The sequence below is a fragment of the Archocentrus centrarchus genome, chromosome 21, assembly GCF_007364275.1.
Source record: "Archocentrus centrarchus isolate MPI-CPG fArcCen1 chromosome 21, fArcCen1, whole genome shotgun sequence".
Taxonomy (NCBI): domain Eukaryota; kingdom Metazoa; phylum Chordata; class Actinopteri; order Cichliformes; family Cichlidae; genus Archocentrus; species Archocentrus centrarchus.
In genome coordinates this window covers 29,604,507-29,627,440 of record NC_044366.1, presented here as the reverse complement: position 1 = coordinate 29,627,440, position 22,934 = coordinate 29,604,507, and the positions used below count along the sequence as shown (strand labels likewise).

The following is a 22,934-nucleotide window of genomic DNA, read 5'->3' as shown; positions in this document are numbered from 1 at the left end:
GTGTGAGGAGGTGATGATGAATGAGGAATGCAATGAGAAAGTGGGAACTTGAATAAACATGGACATAAAGACAGCAATGACTGAGTGATAAAAAGGGTTGTTTGGAAAAGTAAAGATTTTTTTAAAAATTACAAAAATCAACAAAGAGGGAAGTGGGGGCAGGAGAGAGTGTGAAGGGCTGAAAGAGAGAGAGAGAGAGAGAGAGAGAGATTGGTGGTTGGTGGATTAAGTCGGGTCAGCGAGGATTAGTGTTGGTTGAGGTTTGGTAGTAAACTCACAGCCATGTCAGTTACCACTGGCTGCTTCTGATGCACTCACACTACTGATTCACACACTGAAAAATCACTGCAGTGGAAACTGGACCGCAGCAAGAGGATGTAAGTGGATTTTATTTAACACTTCTGACTCTTCTGCAATTGATATAAAAATCAGACTAAGCACATAGAGCCTTCCTAGTCACACTATGGGGTTTTATTTACAGTTGTCCTCTGAGCTAAATGCTAATATGCTCACTAAGCTTTTTGTTTGCTTCTATTGTGTTTGCTATTTGCTTAGTAGCGCTAAGGACTTCAGGGGTGAAGACGAGGGATTTAAGCAAAGACAGAATAATCTAAATAAAATAATAATAAATGATATTTATTACGGGACCCTCCTGATGATAGTGTACAAAAAATTTTATTGTATATTTTATATACAATAGCACTCCCCCAAAATGTCCCTTGTGTACATAGATTTGGATTCAATTAACCTTTTAATGATAATATGTATCTTATATGATGAAATCATATTTTTCTGGGAACATCAGGCACGATTTTTTTATAAATCAAACTTATATTTCACCACCATCCAATTTTAGAAACTGATCTGCCAGAAAAATCATCAGAACACTTTTGTAGCATACCATGAAGCTAAAAATATCTGTTATTCATTTTGTGGTATTTGATAATAGACACCAACAGAAATAATCCCGAGAAAGTTCTGTGAGTGTGACGTGACCTCCTAACTTCTGATGACTAATTGAAGCTCCTCCCAAGCAGTATAAGTGGAAACGGAAGCTGACCTGAGATAAGCAGCTGAAGTGACCTAACCTGAAATTAGTCCACATTTAGTAACCTGCTGCTGTAACAGGAAGTTCTAAAGTCACAGAAGCTGCATTTGAAACGTTCCCTTCACTCCCTGTTTTTCCTCCTGTGCTGCTGTTTCAGGGAATTTGATTTTGTTTTTAAATCTGTCAACAAATTTGACCATTTGTTGTTCATAATGAAAAGCTTCATGCAAGAAAAATAGAAATCTGGTTTTAATTTTAGCATTTTATTTATATATCTGCATTCAGCATACACCACACCTACAATGGCCAAAACTAAAGAGCATAACAATAAAGTCAATCACAACATGATTTAAGTTAATAATCTGAACACCATTTTAGGTAGTATGTGTATTACACGATGGGTTTACAGATATAAATTGCACTTATTTTCTTTAGCAGGGCTGATAACATTTAATACTAATCAGACTTTGTTATGAAGTTACAAAAGTTATAGGGCCGGAGCATTTGCAAAACTTCAAAGGTGTGCTTTGTTCACTTTATCCAGCTGCTGCACTCGGTCTGTCCAGAGCCTCAAGGTGCTGTTTTTGAACTTACTGTATGCTGTGGTTATCAGACATAACATCCAGAAACAGAAGATTATATCTGTATCAAATATTTAGTAAGACACGCCCTGAAACCTGATTTTCACTTTCTACATGCAGGAAGACGATTATTAGAACCACTGGTACAATTCAGAAGCAAAAATTATTAGCAATACAGACTTTTTTTATTTTGAGTATCTATTTTCTTGAAAATATCAAGATCAGCTGGGCATTCTGACCCAAGGTGAAATGAGTTTGCAATGAAAACTTAAATATGTCGTCTTGTTTCATGTGTTACAAAGAAGCATAATGATAGCCACACAGGATATAATTTGTGATCATTTTAGTCTACTAATCAGTTTAGTTAGTGCCACTGGTGCAAATTAACGATTGTTAACTTATCCAGACTTTTCTCTTTTAAATCTAATTTGTGAGGCTGTTACTTCACTGCTTTTTTCCCTTTTCCACATCTTTTCAGAATAACCCTTTCCTCCTCCTCTGAAAAAACACCATGAAACAAGCTATGGAGGATGGTGAGAAGTGTACACACACACACACACACTCACACACACACAGAAAAATCCAGTAGAATGTGTCTCTCTCTGCAGGGTCAGGGAATCTCTGTCATTTATACATTTTGCTGCAGATTGAATAACACTGATGCAGCCACTAACTGAGAGCAAACAGAGCAAACCCCATCTCACACTTGTTCAACAAAACATTTGTAAACACACTGAATGTGTCTGCTGTGCCCACCTGAGCTGCCCCAGTTAATTTCCACTAAATTCACCTGTTTCAATCCCAAGTAGAGACTTTAAATTAAAACTTTATTCCAAAAGAATTAGTCTTTGTAGGGTCACAGCTTCTCTGTAATGTTAATCCTGTCTGGCTCAGACATGTTTGCTTTTCACCTTCTGCTCAAGAAAAACTTAAAGCCTCAAACAGCTGCTGTGATATTTAAGGCAACATTCAGTCTCCGGCATGTTGGAATCTGTCAGTCCATTTACCAAGTGTTCCCAAGTTTCCCAGCTGTATGTCTTCATTTGTTTTTCTCTCTTTTTTTTTAAATTATGTATGTGTGCATTCAGTCAGTGAAGTGCTGTCCAGTGTGGTGAAGGATGTTGATCAAGCTGTCAGCAGCAACATTAATGGTGCTCAGCTTCTGCATGAACTACTGAGCGCACCGTGGCTTCATGCCCTGTTGAAGGTACGTGATTCAAAAGTGCTGCAGTAAAACACACACATCTACCAGCTGTCTGCAAACTAAAAATATCATGTTTGTGTCTCCAGATTTATGAGTGCCTGTTAAAGTTCCAGAGACTGACACCAAGCCCTGTTTTGCCCTATGCTTCAGGACTCTCATATGAGGTGTGTATACACACGCACCAACATGCAAACAACCAGTTCTGGAAGATGTTTAGATCCCTGATATCCTTTAGTGAAGAAGCTAACACTGTGCTCTGTAAAAATAGCAGTTTAACATTCACTACATTGACAAAAGTATTCGCTCGTCTGCCTTTACACACACGTGACCTTGAATGACATCCATTCTTAATCCACAGGGTTTAATATCCTCACCCTCCTAAAATAATGGCTTAAGTCATTTTTTTGTTTGTTTGTTTTTTCAGAAAACACAAAAATTGAACCAAACATTGAAAATATGATGATTTAAGCAACAATTTTTGTTAAGAAATGACTTAAGCCATTATTTTAGGAGGGTGACAATACGATGGCAGCCCACCCTTTGCAGCTATTACAGCTTCAACTCTTCTGAGAAGGCTTTCCACAAGGTTTAGGAGTCTTTATGGGAATTTTTGACCATTCTTCCATTTGTGAGGTCAGACACTGATGTTGGATGAAAAGGCCTGGCTCACAGTCTCAATTCATCCCAAAGGTGTTCTGTAGGGTTGAAGTCAGGACTCTGTGCAGGTCAGTCAAGTTCTTCCACACCAAACTCACTCATCCATGTTTTTATAGACTTGCTGCTTGCACTGATGTGCAGTCATTTTGGAACAGGAAGGGGCCATCCCCAAACTGTTCCTACAAAGTTGGGAGCATGAAATTGTCCCAGATATCTTAGTATGCTGAAGCATTAAGAGTCCCTTTCACTGGAACTCCTAACCAAAAATCCGTGACTTTAATTAAAAGCCGGGTCCTTGCAAGGAAATCAACAAATTTAAATGAGCTCTACCAAATCTGCCAAGAAGAGTGGTCAAACATCTAGCCAGAATTATGCCAGAAGCTTGTTGATGGCTACCAAAAGTGTGTGGTTGAGGTGCAACTTGCTAAAGGACATTTAAACAAATATTACTCAAGGTGTATGTATATACACTGCTCATAGGAACATTTTTTAATCAGAGTATAGCATCAAATCAGTTAAACTTCTGGGATATTGATCTGTCAGTTAAGCAGCAGAGGGGGTTGTTAATCGGTTTCAGCTGCTTTGGTGTTAATGAAATTAACAACAGATGCACTAGAGGAGGAACAATGAGACAAGCCCCAGAGCAGGAATGGTTTTCCAGGTGGAGGCCTCTGACATTTTTCCCTCCTTCATCTTTTCTGATTGTTTTTTCGCTAGTTTTGCATTTCACTAGGGTCAGTGTCACTACTGGTAGCATGAGGTGATACCTGGACTCTACAGAGGTTGTGCAAGTAGTCCAACTCCTCCAGGATGGCACATCAATACGTGCCATTGCCAGAAGGTTTGCTGTGTCTCCCAGCACAGTCTCAAGAGCATGGAGGAGATTCCAGGAGACAGGCAGGTACTCTAGGAGAGCTGAAGGTCCTTAACCCATCAACAGGACCCGTATCTGCTCCTTTGTGTAAGGAGGGATAGGATGAGCACTGCCAGAGCTGCAAAATGACCTCCAGCAGGACACTGCTGTGAAAGTCTGATCAAATAATCAAAAGCAGACTTCATGAGGGGGGCATGAGGCCCCAACATGCTCTAGTGGAGTCTGTGCTAACTACCAGGCACCATGAATTCTGACTGGCATTTGCCATAGAATACCAGAATTGGCAGGTCCACCACTGGTGCCCTGTGCTTTTCATAGATGAGAGCAGGTTCACCCTGAGCATGTGTGACAGACATTAAAGATTCTGGAGAAGCTGTGGAGAACATTACGCTGCCTGTAACATCGTTCAACATGACCGGTTTGGCGGTGGGTCAGTGATGGTCTGGGGAGGCATATCCATGGGAGGATGCCCAGACCTCTACAGGCAATGGCACCTGACTGCCATTAGGTATTGGATTGAAATCCTTGGACCCATTGTCAGACCCTACGCTGGTGCAGTGGGTTCTGGGTTCCTCCTGGTGCACAACAATACCTGGGCTTCATGTGGCAAGAGTAAACTGGCAGTTCCTGGAGGATGAAGAAATTGATATCACTGACTGGCCCCCACACTCACCTGACCTAAATCCAATAGAACACCTCTGGGACATTATGCTACAGTCCATCCAATGCTGCCAGGTTGCATCTCAGACTCTCCAGGAACTCAGTGATGCCCTGGTCCAGATCTCAGAGGAGATGCCCCCAGGACACCATCCATCGACTCATTAGGAGCATGAAACCAACATTGTCAGGCATGCATACAAGCACGTGGGGCCCATACAAACTACTGAGTACTGTTTTGAGTTGCTGCAATGAAATCACAACAAAATGGACTAACCTGCTCTATATTTTTTCACTTTGATTTTTACTTTGTCTTTGAATTCTGCCCTCTGTAGGATAATAATTTTTATTTCCATCAAACAATGTGGCATCCTTTTGTTTCTAACACATTACTCAGCCCATATCAGTTTAGATATCCAGCATGATTTTTTTTTTCTCCTGATGTGTTTTCAAAATAATTTCAGTTTTTTTGAGCAGTGTATTTGAGCCTGTATGCATACTTTTGCATGGTTATAAATAAATTCAAACTTTGATACCCAATCCTTGTTTTTTAAAGTCATTAAAGGTTTTTGTTGTACAATCATTCCACCCTGGGAAAAGAACAGCTCAAAGAAATCATTAAAATCCACTAATTACTGTGACATTCATGACCTTGATTAGCTCATGTAAACGTCTGAACATTACTGTATGTGGTGTCTTGCCAGAGTACAGTAGTTTAACATTAATTCTGGAGCCTTTATTTTTTTTTCATCAGATCATGACTGTAATACATAAAGCTCACCGTCCTTCAGCTGAAGCTAGAGAGCTGTGCAGCCTCCTCAGCTTACCTGATATCCAGGTATTTATACTCAATTGGAACTTATTCATTTCAAGTTTCTCTGTAACTTATATTTGAAGCTCCTTTTTACGTTACCCATTATCTGTCTCTCTGTCTGTAAGGCTCTTCTGTCGTCCCATGATAGTGTTGCACAGGCAGACTATGAACCTGTCTTACCCCCTCTCCCTGATGAATTGCCAGAGGATGAGGAGGCCATGAGGATCGTATGTCTTGTCAAGAACAACCAGCCATTGGTGAGACAAAATCATTTTCATTATTAAATTCTACTCTTTTTATTCTGCACTTTAATTTAGTTTGTAGTTCTTTAGTTTACATAAAACCCTTATGTATAGATTTCATATACGTTTGTTATTTTTAAAGTGTAAAAACTTTTGTTTGTAAGAGGAATAGAAAATCCAGGTACTTGTAGTGCAAGCAGCGCACTTTCCCACCTCTGGAATCCGTTGTGAGCAGAGGTGTTGAAACGTCTGACCAAAAGGTCCTTTGGGAGCAAATGAACAAGTCTGTGAATGAATCATTCAACATCAGTGTGTCATCTAAAGGAATATTACCTAGTAATTAAAGCCTATATAATTACATGATACATTAACATGAGTATAAATGGTTTAGAGCTTTTACAGAATCTTGTTAATTGCGGGCAAAGCCAGGCCATATGTTTCTTCTTGTTCTCAGTCTTTAGGCTAAGATAAGGTATGGTAGCTTTTAGCTTTCTATTTTATATTTGACAAAACTCTGAAACAAAGAAGAAGAAAAGAAAGAAGAAAAGTGGGAGGATTCCCACACATTTAATAAAACCGTTGTCCATGAGCAAAATCCAGACAGGAATGACATTTTCTGAGAATAAAGTTGTTAATTTGGAAAGCAAATTAGTATTATATTCTTAGAAGAACGGGTTGCATTAATGATCGCACTTACAACACAGAATCGATTAAGTCAACATGATGGCTTACCAGCCCACCAGGCTACAATCTATCTATCGATCTATTAAATAGGTTTGTCTATTAATTAAATCATATTCATTTAAAAACATTCTTTTAAAGCTCAGAGTTTCTCATCTTTCGTTCATTAAGAGTGGAGAAGAGTGTAGAAGAACTGTAGGAGAAATTCATAACCGCTGGAGCAGCCTTCACCGCTTCACATTGGACCGCCTCATCCCTGCAAGATCAGCACAGTCAGGGGAGGAGCTCAGAGTGCCTGAAAGTGAAGCAAGTCTTCTCCTTGTTCATAAAGAAAGCAGACGCCACCCCTTTCTCCCTCGCTATGAATCCACAGGAAGCTGCTATTTCAGTCCGCCAACTGTAAAACTAAGGAAGAAAGAACTCAACCAGTCAGCTCCCTCTGTTTTGAGTCCTGCCACCTGCACTGGTAAGAGGAGGAAGAGCAGATGATGATGATGGCCCATGCAATCACCAATCATCTGACCATTTTTGTTTTCATTCAGTCATTGTCATCAAGCCGCTCAGTCATCAAAGAGCTGGTGACAAAATATGAAGACCCAGATCATCCACCAATATGTTCACTAATATCAATCACGCATCTATTCATTCTTTCATTTATCCATTCTGGCATTTGATACTTTGTAGAAAAAACTTTTCATTTATCTAACAATGGCTTGAAAGGCAACAACCACCTCATCTACACTGGTGGCATTCCTCAGTTGCAACCAAGTTTGTTTCTTCATCATCATCTGGCTGCTTTTTAAAACTTTCCTGCTGTGCTGTGGTAACTTGTCTTTTCAGCCTAATCTTGCCAGTTGTCTTTCTGTTCCTGTACTGCAAATTTTTTTGATGGTTCATTTTCAGAGGAACCCAAACCCAACGGGAAAGATGGTGCTTCAACCAGAGAGACCAGTGATGACTACTCATACCCACCTCCTCCAATTCCGGCTTACAGTTTCAGCCTTCCCAACTCTCCCGTGTTGTACAAAAAGAGTTCTACAGGGGGACAATCAAGGAACATTCCTACACCTGGCAAGACCCCCTCTTGTCCTGGCATGAACTCTCTCAGAGCTCACACAACTCCTTCTAGTCCTGCAACTAGAAGGAGTACTCGGGAGCAAGGGGTCAACACTCTCCCCACCCCTGAGAGACAACATGGTTGTCAAACTGGTCAAACTAAACCTGATAACAAATACCAGGAAGAGTCTTTAAATCATTTGTTAATGTTCCACTGCTCTTCAGCTCCTCATCACAATGGATGCCACAGCAAGCCAAAACATACACAAAATGAGCAGCAGCAGCAATCAGGGCACCATACTCGGCCTGATGAACTCACCAAACAGTGCAGTGTGGAAGAGCTTAGGTCCACTGTTCAGATGGTAGCCAGCAGTATTGAACACAATAGTCAGGACGTACGCCATCTTGGTGAGAGTATGGTGGCGGCATCAGAGATGATCACAAACAGCGTGGAAGAGAATGCCCAGGCGCTTAACCTGCTCGCCGAGGTGGTGGACAAGCTTCAGGGGCTGATTGTGGCAAAAAAACACCAAGAATCATCACCTCCTCTGAGAAATAAACAATATAATCCTCCCCCTCCTCCTCCAAGGGTCTCCTCATTATCTCCAAAAATGGTCCGTAAACCGCGAACACTATACCCACACCCACTCTCACCATCCCCGTCCTTTACTCACTCCTCTTCTTCATCCACAAGTTCTTGTGCAGATGACTTTACAACACCTAGAAGTTCAACAGGAATCAATGGAGGATCTAAAAGGATGGTGCCAGCCACTCAGAGGGCAGGTAGAGGAGGTAGTAATGGACAGGTGAGACTCAACACTGCAACTGTTTCAAGAGTTACTCTGGAGGACCAAAAAGACGGTAACAGCACAGGCTGCTTGAAAACAAAGAAGAAAAAGAAACATTAACCAGACTAAAAACAGATTTTACTCTCTCCTGCCTTTGTTTTGGAAAAAACTGTGACAATAATCACATCTAATGTTTTCGGTCTAAAAAGAAACATCAGCTTCATCAGCATATGGATTTTTTAAAACAACTTTCAAGAGACTGTTTCATTACTAGAGCTACGTATCACTCAAAGGAACAAATACTAATAATATAAAGGTACAAATAACTTTCTCTTAGTCTTCATTTAGTCCAGCAATTCTTAAAATTATGTCAGTTTTCATGTTTTTCATCAGCTCTGATTTGGTATTTTGTTTTATGATGGTCTGCACACAAAATGAGCTGAACCTCTGGGAATCATGTAATAAGTGCTTGGGGTTAAATTAACTTTTAATAAGTATATTTGCTATGCATTGTTGTATATATGTGGAACTGCATCTTGCCTCATTGTTTGCACATTTATATAGTACCTATACATCTAACAGTATTGCATGTCAAATACAACAAAAACCCTGTGGAAGTACATAAGAAATTTAACATTATTCTACATACAGACAAACATCATAATGAATCTTTGTGAGCGCTGTTTTAGCACAGTGTCAGAACTCATACAATTAGCATTTTTAAGATATTTTAGCAATTTTTTCCCAAAACTATGGTAACAAATTTGCAGGACCACTCGAGTTACCACTTAAGCTTCTTACCTCCCAATGAACCCTCAGCCATGCTACCATTTTTGGCTCTAGTAACGGCCTGTAAGTAGATCGGTCTAACACTTTGGGCCTGTCTAAAGATTCTGCCACGGTAATCTATTTGGATATTCATGTTGCCAGTACAATTAAGTTTCCCACCTTTAGTGTCCCCTTGATGTTTGGAGTGTGTGCAAAATGCTTTGAGAGTTCAATGGATTAATTGGAAAATGCCCAGGCAATAAAACCTTTTTTGGTTCATCTACTACCAGCACTGAGCTGACCTATGTGGGTTTGAGTTAAATGTATCTGCAGCTGCTGGATGTATTATGTTAATGTGTATTTTACTTCTTTAATTCTTTGTTATGTCAAAACCTTAAGCTGTTCAACAGTGTTGGAGGTGAACAGTTTAAGTTTGCTTGGGTTTTTTCTATACGCATCTTATAAAGAGAAAAGGTATGTAATCAATTATTTATTACTTATTGTATTTTTTTTTTTTACAAACATAACCAAAGCATTCTATTTGCTAAAGCTACAGGCAGCAGAGGACATTTAGTTTTTGCCTTGAGGGCTTTTTTTTTTTAAATCTTTTTTATCTGTATCCTTTACCCATTAATATTCCGATCTGCTTACCCTGCATTTACACTGAGCTCACCCAAGAGCTGCTTTTACACTATTTTTACTATTTTTCTTAAATTTCGAATGACTCTCTGTTTATCAGGGTGCCACCATCAGGAAGGATGAAGTGACAGGAGATATCTACATCGCCCGGGTGATTCATGGAGGACTGGCTGACCGTAGCGGTGAGCCATACATTTTGTGTGTGTGTGTGTGTGTGTGTGCGTGCGTGCGTGCGTGCGTGTGTGTGTGTGTTTTTATATTTGTGTGAGAGACAAAAATCATCAAGCCTCGCAGTGATAGGCCTTAAAATGGGTTTGTGTGTGTACCAGGACTCCTGCATCCCGGTGATCTGTTAGTGGAGGTGAATGGAAACCCAGTGGTGGGCCTGGACCCAGAGCAGGTCATCCACATACTGGTACGTCATTAGATGCTGAAAAAAATATGTAAAAAAAAAAATATTATAGGCAGATTTTGCTCCCTGTAAAAGCACTCAAATTAAACACGAGCTCTTTCTTATAGTATAACAAATTAAGACTATTAAGTAAAAAATCTGACACTCTTACAGTTGTGCTTTTAAAACATGTCTAAGCAGCTCTGATCTATGCTCGTATTGTTGTGTGGTAGTGAAGTCCCGCTGGAGTGTCTAAGTTATAAACACATCTTCAAAAGTCTGCTACTACAGTATTACTGTATAATAGCAGAAAAGTTCAGAGACATTAAACTCCGGGAATTCACTGGTATAAGATGATGAGAAAATGATGTTGAAACCTGCCCCCCCCTCCCCTCCCACCATCCATGATGCTTTGCTGTATGCTTTGTCACTATACTGCTCAATATCCAGTTTACAGATTAAACCTAATAAATTTTTTTTAATTATAAGTGTATTATTAATAATGTGTATAATTATTAGTGAACCATTCATAAAAAGAAAATGAGATACTTTCTTTAGTTGTGTAAAGGTCACGTTAAATTTACTTTTTGTGTGTGATTCTCTCTGTCAGGCCAATTCCCAAGGCACTATCCTGTTTAAAGTCATTCCAAATCCATCTCAGGTCAGCAGCAGCCAGGCACCGGTAAGACACCCCCACCTCATCACTTTATCTCCATAACACTTACTGTGGGTAAATGCACCTTTTGATAACATTAAATTTACTTATAAGTAGAAAATTGAGGAGATGATTCACTGAAATAATTTCAGGCTATTATTTTCTGGGCTGCTGAGGCACCACCTAAAGTCAAAGATCCAGCAACATTATACCATAAATTTACTTTCACTATCAAAGTTGCAGGAAGTTTAATTTATCAAGCACAATGAACAACAAAGCCTGTGAAAAATCTGAGCATACTTGATGAGCAAATTTCCATGATCCTTTAAAAAATATACATATATTTTTCTCAGTAATCATTTTATAATAGTAAAGACACCAAGAGGCAAATGATAAATTTAACACTCCTATTGATTAAAGACAGACTAAAAAAGAACAATAATTTCAAAGTTAATTAGAAAACAATATTTTAGATCAAGTCCTGTATGTTCACCTATTCATAAATTATTACTTTCAATTATTTCAGTCATTAATCTGCAAGTAAGCGACCTTTATCTGTCTGTCAGGTATGTATGAGGGCAATGGTGGACTACAGCCCTCTGCAGGACTCCTCCATCCCATGTCCAGATGCAGGAATGGCCTTCAGCAGAGGAGACCTTCTTCAGGTAGTCGACCAGTCAGATGGACAGTGGTGGCAGGCCAGGAAACTGCCATGTGCTACATTCTGCGCTGGTCTGATTCCCTCTGCCAGCATGCTGAAGAGGTGACATGCCACTTAAATTCCACATGTTTAAATTGACTGACTGCAAAACCTTTATACTGTCAGATGAAGTTTGTTTATAATAATGTCAGGCAGAATCAGGTATCAGACGTTAGCTTTATTACTGGTACTTTACCTACATGAGGCTCATACTTCTGTTGTAGCATTATTAATGATACATTAAAGGTAACTGCAGTCACCTGTGCTACCTGCAGGCGCAAAACTTTTAGATGATTTTAAAAGCATTTTTACACTGTGATAGCACAATTAAATAATTGAAAACATTGGTCGTGCTTCATAATTTCTTTCTCTTCCTACAGTAAACAGAGGGAACAGTGGTGGTGCCAGCCACTACAGGTTCATACCTGCATCAGACCACGTGAGGAATCATGATTATTATCACTAAAATTAAATGATTGTGCTCACTTTGTAGTTTGTGAATCCCTGCAGTGCACTGTGAAAGTGACATAAAGCTAACAATGCTTTTAACAGCTGTTTCTTTTCTCTCTGTTAACCCTGCTGCCCTCAGTGACCCTGGCTGCTAATGGTGGGTGTGACATGTGACACACCATCCATAATACACAGTTAATGTAGTTGTTTCATGATTTTGGTGGGCTTTGTTGTTGTTTCCTGCAAGAATAGTTTATTTACCAGGACTAAATCTGAACATCAGCTAAGATCAGTTCCTACCATCCGGAGTGAGTTATCAGTTCATTCAGAGAGGGGTTATTTGGTTAGTAACAAACCTCCAATAAAGAGAAATGTTGCATACATTATGTTTGAACCCAGTTAAAGGAGCCACCTGGACTTAAAGCAGAACACTGGGATTAAGTTCATCCATCCCTACATGTTCTCCACTTATCCGGAGTCTATCCCAGCTGTCATAGGGTGAGAGGTGGGGTTGCCAATCTGTTGCAAGGCTGCCACAGAGACACAGGCAACCATTTACACGCACATTCACACCCACAGCTGATTTAGAATCACCAGTTAACCTGCAATGTTACCCTAACCCAGTAATCACAGTAATCAAAGTGTGTTACATTGTATTAGACTGTGTCACATTAACACTTTCAAACAAGTGGTCACTATTTTTATAACCTTTTTTTCCATTTGGTGATACTTGATTTTGTCTTGGTTGGCATATTAAAACCCAGCTGTGTGAAAACAAGCTTTGAATAAGAAACGTGTCTTTTTGTTTATCGCTCCAGAGAACGATCCTGGACATTCTGATGAGAAGCACGCAGTAACAGGTGAAACATAATAAATACATTATTCAGTTTTTATAAAGTAAAACTGTGTATGATCCCACAGCCCAGTGAATGCCACTGCTGTTTTTCTCTTTTCTTTAGATCTGGAGGAAATAAATTTTGGTAGGTAAGTCTGTCCAGTGACAAAAGTGTCATTAAAAAAGTGTAACGCTCTGATCGTACGGTGATCACTGCTGATCCTTTCTGATTCATTATGCTTTTTATAATAGTTAAGTCTGTTAAATCAATATTTTAGAATGACACAGAACCAGATATACCTACTGTTTTATACAAGAATCAACAGAAATGAATCACAAATAAGTCATAAAACAGTGACATGGGTCATTGTGGATTATTGAAAAAAAAATAAAAACATGCAGGTTGTGGATTACAGTGTTTGGGCCTTATGGTGTGATCAATGCAACAACAACAAAAATACATTATATGTGTGTATCCTTTTTGTATTTGTATTTTTTAGATTGTCACAATTCAACGAAATTGTTTGTTTCTGCACTCGGTAAAAATAAGTATGAAGTATATATGAAGTAAATGGTAAATGGTGATAAACTTTTTTTTCCTTCAGATGAGCCTGAATCTGATATTACTGATGGAATCTACCTGGGTAAGACACATTTATTAGTCAGATAATTAGATAGTTAACAAACGAGTCATGAAGTGGGCAGGAACGATAATAAAATGTTGAACTGAATGATGAATTTAAGCTGATTAATTTATCAGTTGTAATAAGCTACTAATAAGAACAAACTGAAGACTATCCTCGTGCCCTAATTTCCTTCGGGATCAAAAAAGTATCTGTCAATCCTTTATTGATTATTCATTCAGCTCTTTAATTGTTAAGGGACATTTTGCAAATTGTTCCCAAGGACTGGTAACACATTTAGTGTTCTTCACCCTCACCAGCCGGCTTCCGTCGGAGCTTCCGTGTCTGGAAGAGGACTTCCTACAGGAAGCGACGACAGTCCTGCACCACCTGCTCCCCCAACAGCAATGCTTTGTCCACCCCGTATGAGGAAGTAGTTTTGTACCAGCGCCCCCCACAGGAGAACCACCGCCTCATCATCCTCGTCGGTGAGAGCAACAGCCGCATTACTCACACAGGGATCCTTCCCTGAAAAATCAGTCAGAGCCTCCCATCAGAATCAGCGTACTGTCACATTATAGAACGGGCTAAAAGTTTGTACTTTTTAATTTGTTTTTCTTTCCCTATAACTTCTTAAGTACAGTACAGTTTTTGGTTTTGAGCACTTTTTTTTTCCCTGTAACCATCTTTGAGCATCAGTATTCAAAATATCATAATGTTAGAAGCAAAACATCAATTTAATATCTGTGATGAGATATCAGAGACAAGCACTGATGAGCTGGAGGTTTCATATATTTTTTGTTTGTTTGTTTTATTTATTGCGAATTTACTGAGAAAAACTTAAAGTGCATTTTTGGCAAACTTGCAGGGGTCATCTGCTCCTCAAAACAAGTTATGTGTAGCATAAGGTCTCCTTTAACTTCATTAACCTTGGACATTCACCTACCAGACTCATCTTATCATTTTAGCACTTGAAAATGCAGCTTACTGCTGCAGTAAGGAGAAATGAATTTTGTGATCACATGTTCTATGTAGAACACATAACACTGATCAGACAGCTTTAGGTTCATTGCTTCAAAAAGTTTGTTGTTGCTATCTGTATCTATTGGAAATAGAGCCCCCCCCCCTCTTATTTCTCCCTCTGCACAGGTGCTTCAGGAGTTGGAGTAAATGAACTGAGGAAGAGACTCATCAAACTGAATCCTTCGACCTTTCAGGGACCTGTGCCTCGTACGTGCCTTTTATTTAATTTAATTTGTGTAGCATTCCTACAGAAGTCAAATTAGCCTGTTCGCATTTTGTATAACAGTAAAAGCGTAGCTCTGTGGTGAGAGAAGTATTTTTTAGTTTTGTCTTTTAAATGCACATTTGGAATATTATCATGGACTGTATAGAAAGATGGTTGTTGTGAAGTTTGACATTATTTATTGGTTTGCAACAAAGTCCAACTAAAAGTTTATGGTCAGTGATCTGTGACTTCCATTCCAGTTATTTAATGTGGTTTACATTCATCTGTGACTGAATTGACTGATTTATGGTTTTAGTGTTACTGGTGTACAAGTAACTATTAATATACACATTCTGATTGTTCGGTTCCTATAGACACCACTCGGCCAATCAGAGCAGGGGAGCAGACGGGCAGGGAGTATCACTTTGTTACCAAAGAGCTGTTTGAGTACATGGTCTGCAACCACAGGCAAGTTGTCGTTGTTTTTTAACTATATATGATTTGCTAATGTTCTTGGTGTTGATTGGCATGATTCTTATTGTGTTTTCTTGCACAGTAATTAACTGCGGTTTACATGAGCTTATTTATTTATTTCTAATTGTATGATGTTTGTGTTTATGTTTGAACATGTGTATGCATGGATGTGTGTTCAGGTTTGTGGAGTATGGGGAGAGTAAAGGTCAGCTGTATGGGATTAGCACTGATGCCATTGATGAGGTGCTGAAACGGGGGCGGATGTGCATCATTGATGCTGAGCCACATGTGAGTTTCATTAAACACAGAATCACTTTTTTGTGAAGTTTTCTGTGTGTGCCTGACTGAAAAGCTTTGGTGTTCGTGTGTTATCTTATTTCCAGAGCATCCAGTTGTTGCGAACAAAGAAATTTAAACCCTATGTGATTTTTATCAAACCACCCAGCCCAGAAAGACTCAGACAAACCCGGAGAGATGCTCGAATCATCACCAACTATGCCATCAACAGAGTTTTCACAGTAAGAGCACAGACAGTGTGTGTGTGTGTGTGTGTGTGTGTGTGTGTGTGTGTGTGTGTGTGTGTGTGTGTGTGTGTGTGTGTGTGTGGGTGTGTCAGATGAGAGCAATGTTATGCAAAACTGACAGTAAAGGATGATAATTTCATTTAGGAGGAAGACTTTGTGGAGCTTGAAGAAACATCACAGCTGATTGAAGCAAAGTACAAGCAGTTTTTTGACAGCGTGCTGGTGAACTGTGACCTACAGGATACCTGCATACAGCTCTGCTCCATCATTCAACAGGCACAGGATGAACCACAGTGGATACCTGTCAGCTGGGGCCGAGCAGAGGATTAGCACAAGGAAAATAAACTTCAGAAGATGGGAAATGTTGGAAGGGAATGACAATATGTAAGGAGAAATAAGGAGAACATGTGTTAAAGAACTGGTGAAATTATCAGAGCAGAGAATAAGGATAATGTCATGAGATTATAATATGACATGTTTTTAACAGACAAAAGTTTGACATCAGCTGGTTGATGAGCCAAGTAACAGTTTGTTATCTTCTGTTAAATGCTGCAATTCAAAGAGATTTCTTAGAATCGATCCCAGTTTTGATGCTGGGGTTTTTTTTCATAGCTGTTTGATGTATTTACTTTCAGTCATCGCCTCGCTATCTTTGATGTAATGCTGTCCAGGCAGATGAGTATATTGTGGCTTCAAGGATAAATAGGCTTCATTTTTCATTTAAAATGTATATCATGTGGAACGTAATTAAGTACATTTAAAAGCTACTTGCACTTTATTTGACCATTTTCAAATTGGTCACCTTTATGCTTTCAAAGGGAGAGCACGTTTTATGCTACTACATTCACTTGATGTCTTTAGTAACTGTTTTAGTAGCTGATAGAACATGAAATGTAGATCAAGAAACAATAACAAATGAACTTTAACTGTGACACGGCAAAAAGAATACACACACTGAGAATATCTAAAAGATACCTCATATGTAGATGTTGCAGAGATGTCTGTACTACAGTACTGCAGAATAACCTACATCCAAATTACACTGTATCTACAATGTGCTCATAGGTTCATCAAGTTCTAATGTTTTAAGGGGGACGTGCAGTCAGTACAATTGCATTTATTTGTGATTAGCCTTTATTGATGAATAGTGGACCACTGAGCAAGAAAAAAAATATATTGTGTGGCTGATTTCATTTACAAATATTGGGTCAGAACATAAAAAAAATTTTAAAAATGTAATATACAAAGTTTTATTAAGGTTGCACAAATGTTTCCCCACATCAGTTTATTTTGGTGCCATTGCATTTGCATGCACATGATACAATAAAGTAATTAAAACTCAAAATGTCAGTTTAATTATGGAGACTGGAGTAAAGTTTAGTCACATTATGTTTGCATGAAAACATGATAGTTTATCGCCTGTTTATCACCGATGGTTTCCTGGACAAAAGGCTGAGATCTCACAATTACAAAAATATTTTGAATGTCAGGACAACTAAAAAGTATGTTTAAAAAAATTATACCAAAACTTAGCAAAATGAAATCAACAATCAACAAATATAGTCTTTCATGCCATTAATTCTGCATGATGGACACGATGAAAACAGATAACTAAACTAAAAAAAGAAAGTAAGAAGGTTTTTGACAGCTGTGAGATTTCTCTCCATTTCTCCTGCGACGCTTTGTGCACTGAAAGATTTTTCACTTTGGAAAAATAACTGCTCGTGGTGATAACGTCTTTTATGAGGACCATTTTTGTTACTCATTGGGTTTACTGGACACAAACCTTTGTTCTAATAGAATGTGATGCAAGGAAGCAGTTCAGAAATAACATGGGAAACACGGCATAAGGGCCCACAGAGCGGGAGGAGAGTTGACGACGACGCAACAAAGAAACGAAGAAAACATAATATCTACACAAGAGGTAACGATGAGAGAGTGGAAACAGCTGGGAAGAACAGAATGACACTAATGAGACAAGGAGACGCAAAACTGAACACAATCTGCATGAAACAAGGGGCTGGCAAAATAAAGCAGGAAGTGAGTAAACAGGGACAGTGACCTGGGGAACGGGGGGCAAGGACTCAATTATAAATAAACTATAACCAAGAATGTATCACAGATAACTAAACTAAGAAGGCCTGAAGATACAAATAAAGAACCTAACCAGGAGTTATTACAGAAGGTACAAAAACTGCAAAATCAACAATAAACCAAGAATCAACCAGAGACATAAAACAGAACTTAAACATCCAAAAGAGAAAACATTAGGTCCTAGACCCAGGACCATGACATTATGAGCTGGATGGATATGCAGACATGCTGTATAGGCTGGCTATGGACATCTGAGCTGATACTGGATGGTTCATGTTAGCAACCACTGCATTGTTTTTCTTCATGCATTAATTATGGTAGCTGGTTGTGTCTTTTCAGGCCGTTTAATGAGTTAACTGTGTTGCTTGGCAATGCAGGTACGACTCTACAGCATCCTTTGCATATTTTCTTCTTGGTTAACATCACTTGTGTTAAATCAAAGTGTACCAAACTGTGATGGTTAGACGACTGGGTCAGAGCATCTCCAAAACACCTCTTCTTCCCAAACACCTCTTCTGGGATGTTCCCAGTCTGCAGTGGTCAGTATCTATAAAAAATGGTCTGAGAAGGAACAATCGTGAACCTGCAACAGACAAGCGTGACCCGGAAAGATGAAAACTGAGTGCAGAGCCAGAAAAGAACATTAGAAAATTTAAGATAAGTCTGAAAAGGGAAGGGTGATCTATGGCCTGAAACATCTTGGCAACATTTAGGAAATGATGCTGGTCTATGGGGATTCTAATATCACATTAATAGTTTGCATCCAAAGATCATGCATCATTTGACCTCCCTTAAAAGCTGCTTTGGTGTAGGTTTGCACTCTCAGTGCTTCTTGCTTGCTTTTGCTTTGTGTTCTGTTGGTAAAGCAGACATTTGCAGCATCACCCGGTCATGTTCATTTCTTTGTGGAAAGCCAAAATTGTGATCAAGATTAAAATTGTATTCATTGTACAGGCTTTTTGTTATGTTTGTTATGTGATTTAAAAGAAGCTGAGAAATGCAGTCAACTGTTCCTCCAATCTCATTGTACATCCTGTATAATACAATAAAGGCATTCTATTCTATTCTATTCTATTCTATTCTATTCTAAGCCTGTAGATTAAAACACAGCAAGTGCCTGTCATGATGCTGAGTTTCTGTTGAGTTATTTCCTGTTTTATTTTGTAATTCCTAGGCAGTTTACAGTGTTGTCGGGTTATTTCCTGTCTGTTACTTTTCACTCCTTTGTGATTGTAGGCCCTGTCCTGATTATTCTCACTTGTGTTGCTCTTTATTCGGTTATCAAACACCCTCTTCATGGACTTCATGCCTTTTGTCTGCTCCTCCTTTGGATTGTTGGCCATGCTAACCTACTCCCACTGTACTTTGGACTTTTATTCAATAAAAATGCTGACAACTCGCACACTTTAGATGCTTTACTGTAAACCTAATATTTTGTGCTATAAATCACTATAGCCACAGTGATTCAAATTTTCAGATAAAATCTGGCTAGGGAAACCTCTCTCTGGACCACTGTATAGAAAAAAAGCTTGAATGGACACATGAGGAGTTATATTGTAAATTCATAAGTTTGTTTGTTTTGTGCTGTTTTTTCATTTAATTTTGTTGGATGAATACCTTTTTATTTTCTCTAATTTTAATGGACATTGATGTAAATTCATATGAAATATCAGTCTGATCATTTTCCCTGCAACCAACAAATAAAATCCCAGTGTACGAAGATTTGTTAGAAATGAAGAAGAGTTGGTTTCTTTGACTTATTTCCTCTTCAACAACACTTGAGGGTGTGATTAAACATTAAGCATTTTGACAGCTTCTGCAAATTCTGGTAAAGGAAAAAAAAAAAGAAGAAACAAGAACTTCCTCAGTTGGCTTTTGAGTAGCAGAGCTCAGTCTCTGAAAGGGAGATGGAGGAAATCTATGTTAACGTTCAATGTGACAAGTCAGTCAACAGAAAGTCTTTAACAGTTCAAAGAGGTAAGAATGTCCAGTCTGACAGAGACTGACATGCTGCATTATATCACAGACATTTTTGCAGAGATGTTTATTGAGACGTGATTATTTGAGTTATTTTTCTGATCAGGTCTGCGGAGCTCTGACAGATTTCACGGAGCTGTTTCTCTTTGTTTGGGGCTGCTGAGTGTTTCCCTGCTCGCTGGGCTCATCGGCCTTGGTCTTCACTGTGAGTCTGGTTCACATTTAGAAATTTTAATCAGTTTTTTATATTTAACGTAACTCTTTGGATTCTAGTATTTTTTGACATCATCACAAAAGTTTCCTGTTTTGAACTTTGAATTTTTTAAATCAAACTTTATCCTGGCCTTGGAATCTGTAACTGAATGTAACATGTACCAAACACAAATGTTTGGTACATGTTACATTCAGTTACATTCTGTTTTAATGTTTTTATTCTAGATCACAGCGAAGCTGCACAGTTCTCTTTTTTCAAAAACAACCTGACTGAGCATCTCCAGGCCTCTATTAACGAGCTCTCTTTCATGGCCAGAGAGAGAGACCTGCTGAACTCAAGCGTCACTGAGCTAAAGAAAGAACTCACTTCGAGCAGACAGAGAGAGAAAGCCTGTCCAGCAGGATGGAGGACGTTCAGTGGTTCCTGTTATTTCCTCTCCAATGAGTCTGGTTCATGGACGAGAGCCAGACAGGACTGCAGAGGCAAAGGAGCAGATCTAGTCATCATTGATGTCAACAGTGAGCAGGTGCAGTGTGTTTATGTTCATAAAGTGTCTGCAACATACTGAGTCCTGATTACAAAGTTCTGACAGAACACAACAGGAACACAAATATTAAAGAAGCAAAAGATGTTGCATTGTTTTTATTTATTAGATCCACCGTGTGGTTTAAAGCTGCCCTCCACAAAAACATGGCCTAAAGTTGAACTGAAGTTGGTTCAAACAGCCAGTAAACTGCTATATTTGTAACTACATTTGTATATACTTTATAGAAAGTATATACTTTTGAGGAGCATGTTATCGGATTGTAACACTGATAACAGTGTTTACACTGTAAGAAACGTAAAACCTTTGCATTATTTCTAAGGCAATGAGAGGCTACATATAACTTTTTAATTGATAAGTCAGGTCTGAGGACAACAAATGTTTTGTGTCCCCGTCTTCTTTGGGTCAATCCTTCCTCTGTAGATGAGGCCATATTTCAGATTTGATGAAGACATATTGCACGAAAGCTGCAGCATTATTTAATAACCTGCAACTTTTAGTGTGCATTCCTACTAGTTCACCAGACTGCTTAATTAATAAGGTACAACCTTAGTTGTATTTATATTTATATGTAAGTAATTAAAGTAAGTGATCACAGATCAAACTGTGTCGAAGGATCTTTGAGAATTACATTCTTTGAGTTGTTTCAGCGGAATAATTAGAAGCAGTGTGTTTCAAAATATGGGTCGAGTTGTCAGATCAAAGATCAAATTTGCACTTATTTGAATGTATTTTATTTTATCATTAAAACAGACATTCCTGTCTAAGTTAACAAAGTCAGAAACCTGGAGCTGGATTGGTTTGACTGATGGGTGCATTGAGGGAACCTGGAAATGGATCGATGGATCTTCACTCACTCTAAGGTTTGTTGTTGTTGTTGTTGTTTTTTGAGGTTTCTTGCACCAAAGCATATCAAGCACCACCTACCACTGTGAGTTTTGGTGTTTGTGTTCAAACCAAAACTCTTTTACTGTTTTCTCACATTCATGAGAAGATTCATTTATATAACATGTCATATATTTATGAGTTTCCTCACAATGCGATACAGATACAGAAGGTTAAATCTTGCATTCTTTGCTGGGCACATCATAAGATGTCGCATGCATGTTAAGAATTTTATGGATTTATTCATTATATATACATATATACAAGCGCTCAAGGTTTCAAAGAAAGAGACTTTCATGAATTACTGTTGGTTTTTTAGCACCACCAAGCCCCCACCCTCATTTTATCACACATTTATTCTCAGTGTTAACTTTGTATTTCCTGATACACACCGACTTCCTGCCAGAAACAGATGTGGTTCTGAGATGTTGTTTGTACATTTTGCACATTCACTCTGTTTGCTACTCATTTCTGTGCATGTGTGTAATAACCTGCAGATCATAAATGATCTTTAAGCCTTGAACGCAGAGTCGGGGACAGCCTGGATTGCGTTCCACTCTGCATTCAGCGCAGGTTTACCCACCAAGTGGATGTGCAAATGACCACAAAATTCTGCCTCTCAGGTCACCCAGCTCCAGCCTTTTTTAATGGGACATGGGCACGCCCATGAAAATAACATAACTGTAGATTCCAGTAACTCACGGTCCACTCTGTGTCCAGAGACAATATGCAATTGTGGCCACAAGATTTCATTTACAGGGTGACTACAATCAGACAGCATGTCACACATTATGTCCCTCCATCCCTTTATGGGGAGACTGTTCGAGTCAGAGATTAACAGTGTCACCACTGTCTTGTTCTGAAACCTGTTAGGTACTGGGACGATAAGCAGCCTGATAACGGTGGCGGTGACCCAAAGTGGGGTGAAGAAGACTGCGCACATATCAGAAGCGGCAAAAATACAGAAGAAAACTGGAACGATCGCTCATGTGAGGCTGATCTGAGGTGGATCTGTGAGAAAATGGCTTAGCACTGGGGTATAATGTTTACATGCATTTGAAAGTGAAAGTACCAGCTGCCACTTATCAAGAATATTTATGAGTGAACCCCCGTAGACCCAACAAGAAGAAGCAGAAAGCTTCATAACATTGTATCAGGGTTTTTCCCTGAAGGTTTGTTAAACTGTGACAGAAATAAACTGAATCAACTTTCAAATGAATCAGGCAGCAAAATTAAAATAATCCAGTCTTTAAAAATATTTTCTGATTAAAAAAAAATAAACAATAAAAATTTAACTATTTTAGGCGCCCAGGTGGCTTAGTGGTGAAGCC

The 22,934-nt window shown here is 38.9% G+C and overlaps 2 protein-coding genes across 2 annotated transcripts; both read left to right on the top strand.

Annotated features, from left to right (window-relative positions):
* Positions 1-267: 267 nt before the first annotated feature.
* LOC115800951 (MAGUK p55 subfamily member 4-like) lies at positions 268-17,316 on the top strand. The gene is made up of 21 exons (XM_030758586.1): positions 268-377; positions 2,108-2,162; positions 2,718-2,836; positions 2,920-2,997; positions 5,776-5,859; positions 5,961-6,092; positions 10,110-10,191; positions 10,339-10,424; positions 11,011-11,082; positions 11,622-11,818; positions 12,136-12,194; positions 12,345-12,362; positions 13,024-13,065; positions 13,165-13,185; positions 13,646-13,684; positions 13,984-14,151; positions 14,813-14,893; positions 15,266-15,359; positions 15,545-15,653; positions 15,749-15,883; positions 16,034-17,316. The coding sequence occupies exons 2-21, from the start codon at positions 2,141-2,143 to the stop codon at positions 16,217-16,219; spliced, it is 1,824 nt and encodes a 607-aa protein (XP_030614446.1). The 5' UTR covers positions 268-377; positions 2,108-2,140; the 3' UTR covers positions 16,220-17,316.
* A 56-nt stretch (positions 17,317-17,372) lies between these two features.
* LOC115800155 (CD209 antigen-like protein C) lies at positions 17,373-22,633 on the top strand. The gene is made up of 4 exons (XM_030757413.1): positions 17,373-17,451; positions 20,399-20,700; positions 21,472-21,581; positions 22,477-22,633. The coding sequence occupies exons 1-4, from the start codon at positions 17,373-17,375 to the stop codon at positions 22,631-22,633; spliced, it is 648 nt and encodes a 215-aa protein (XP_030613273.1).
* The last annotated feature ends 301 nt before the right edge of the window (positions 22,634-22,934 follow it).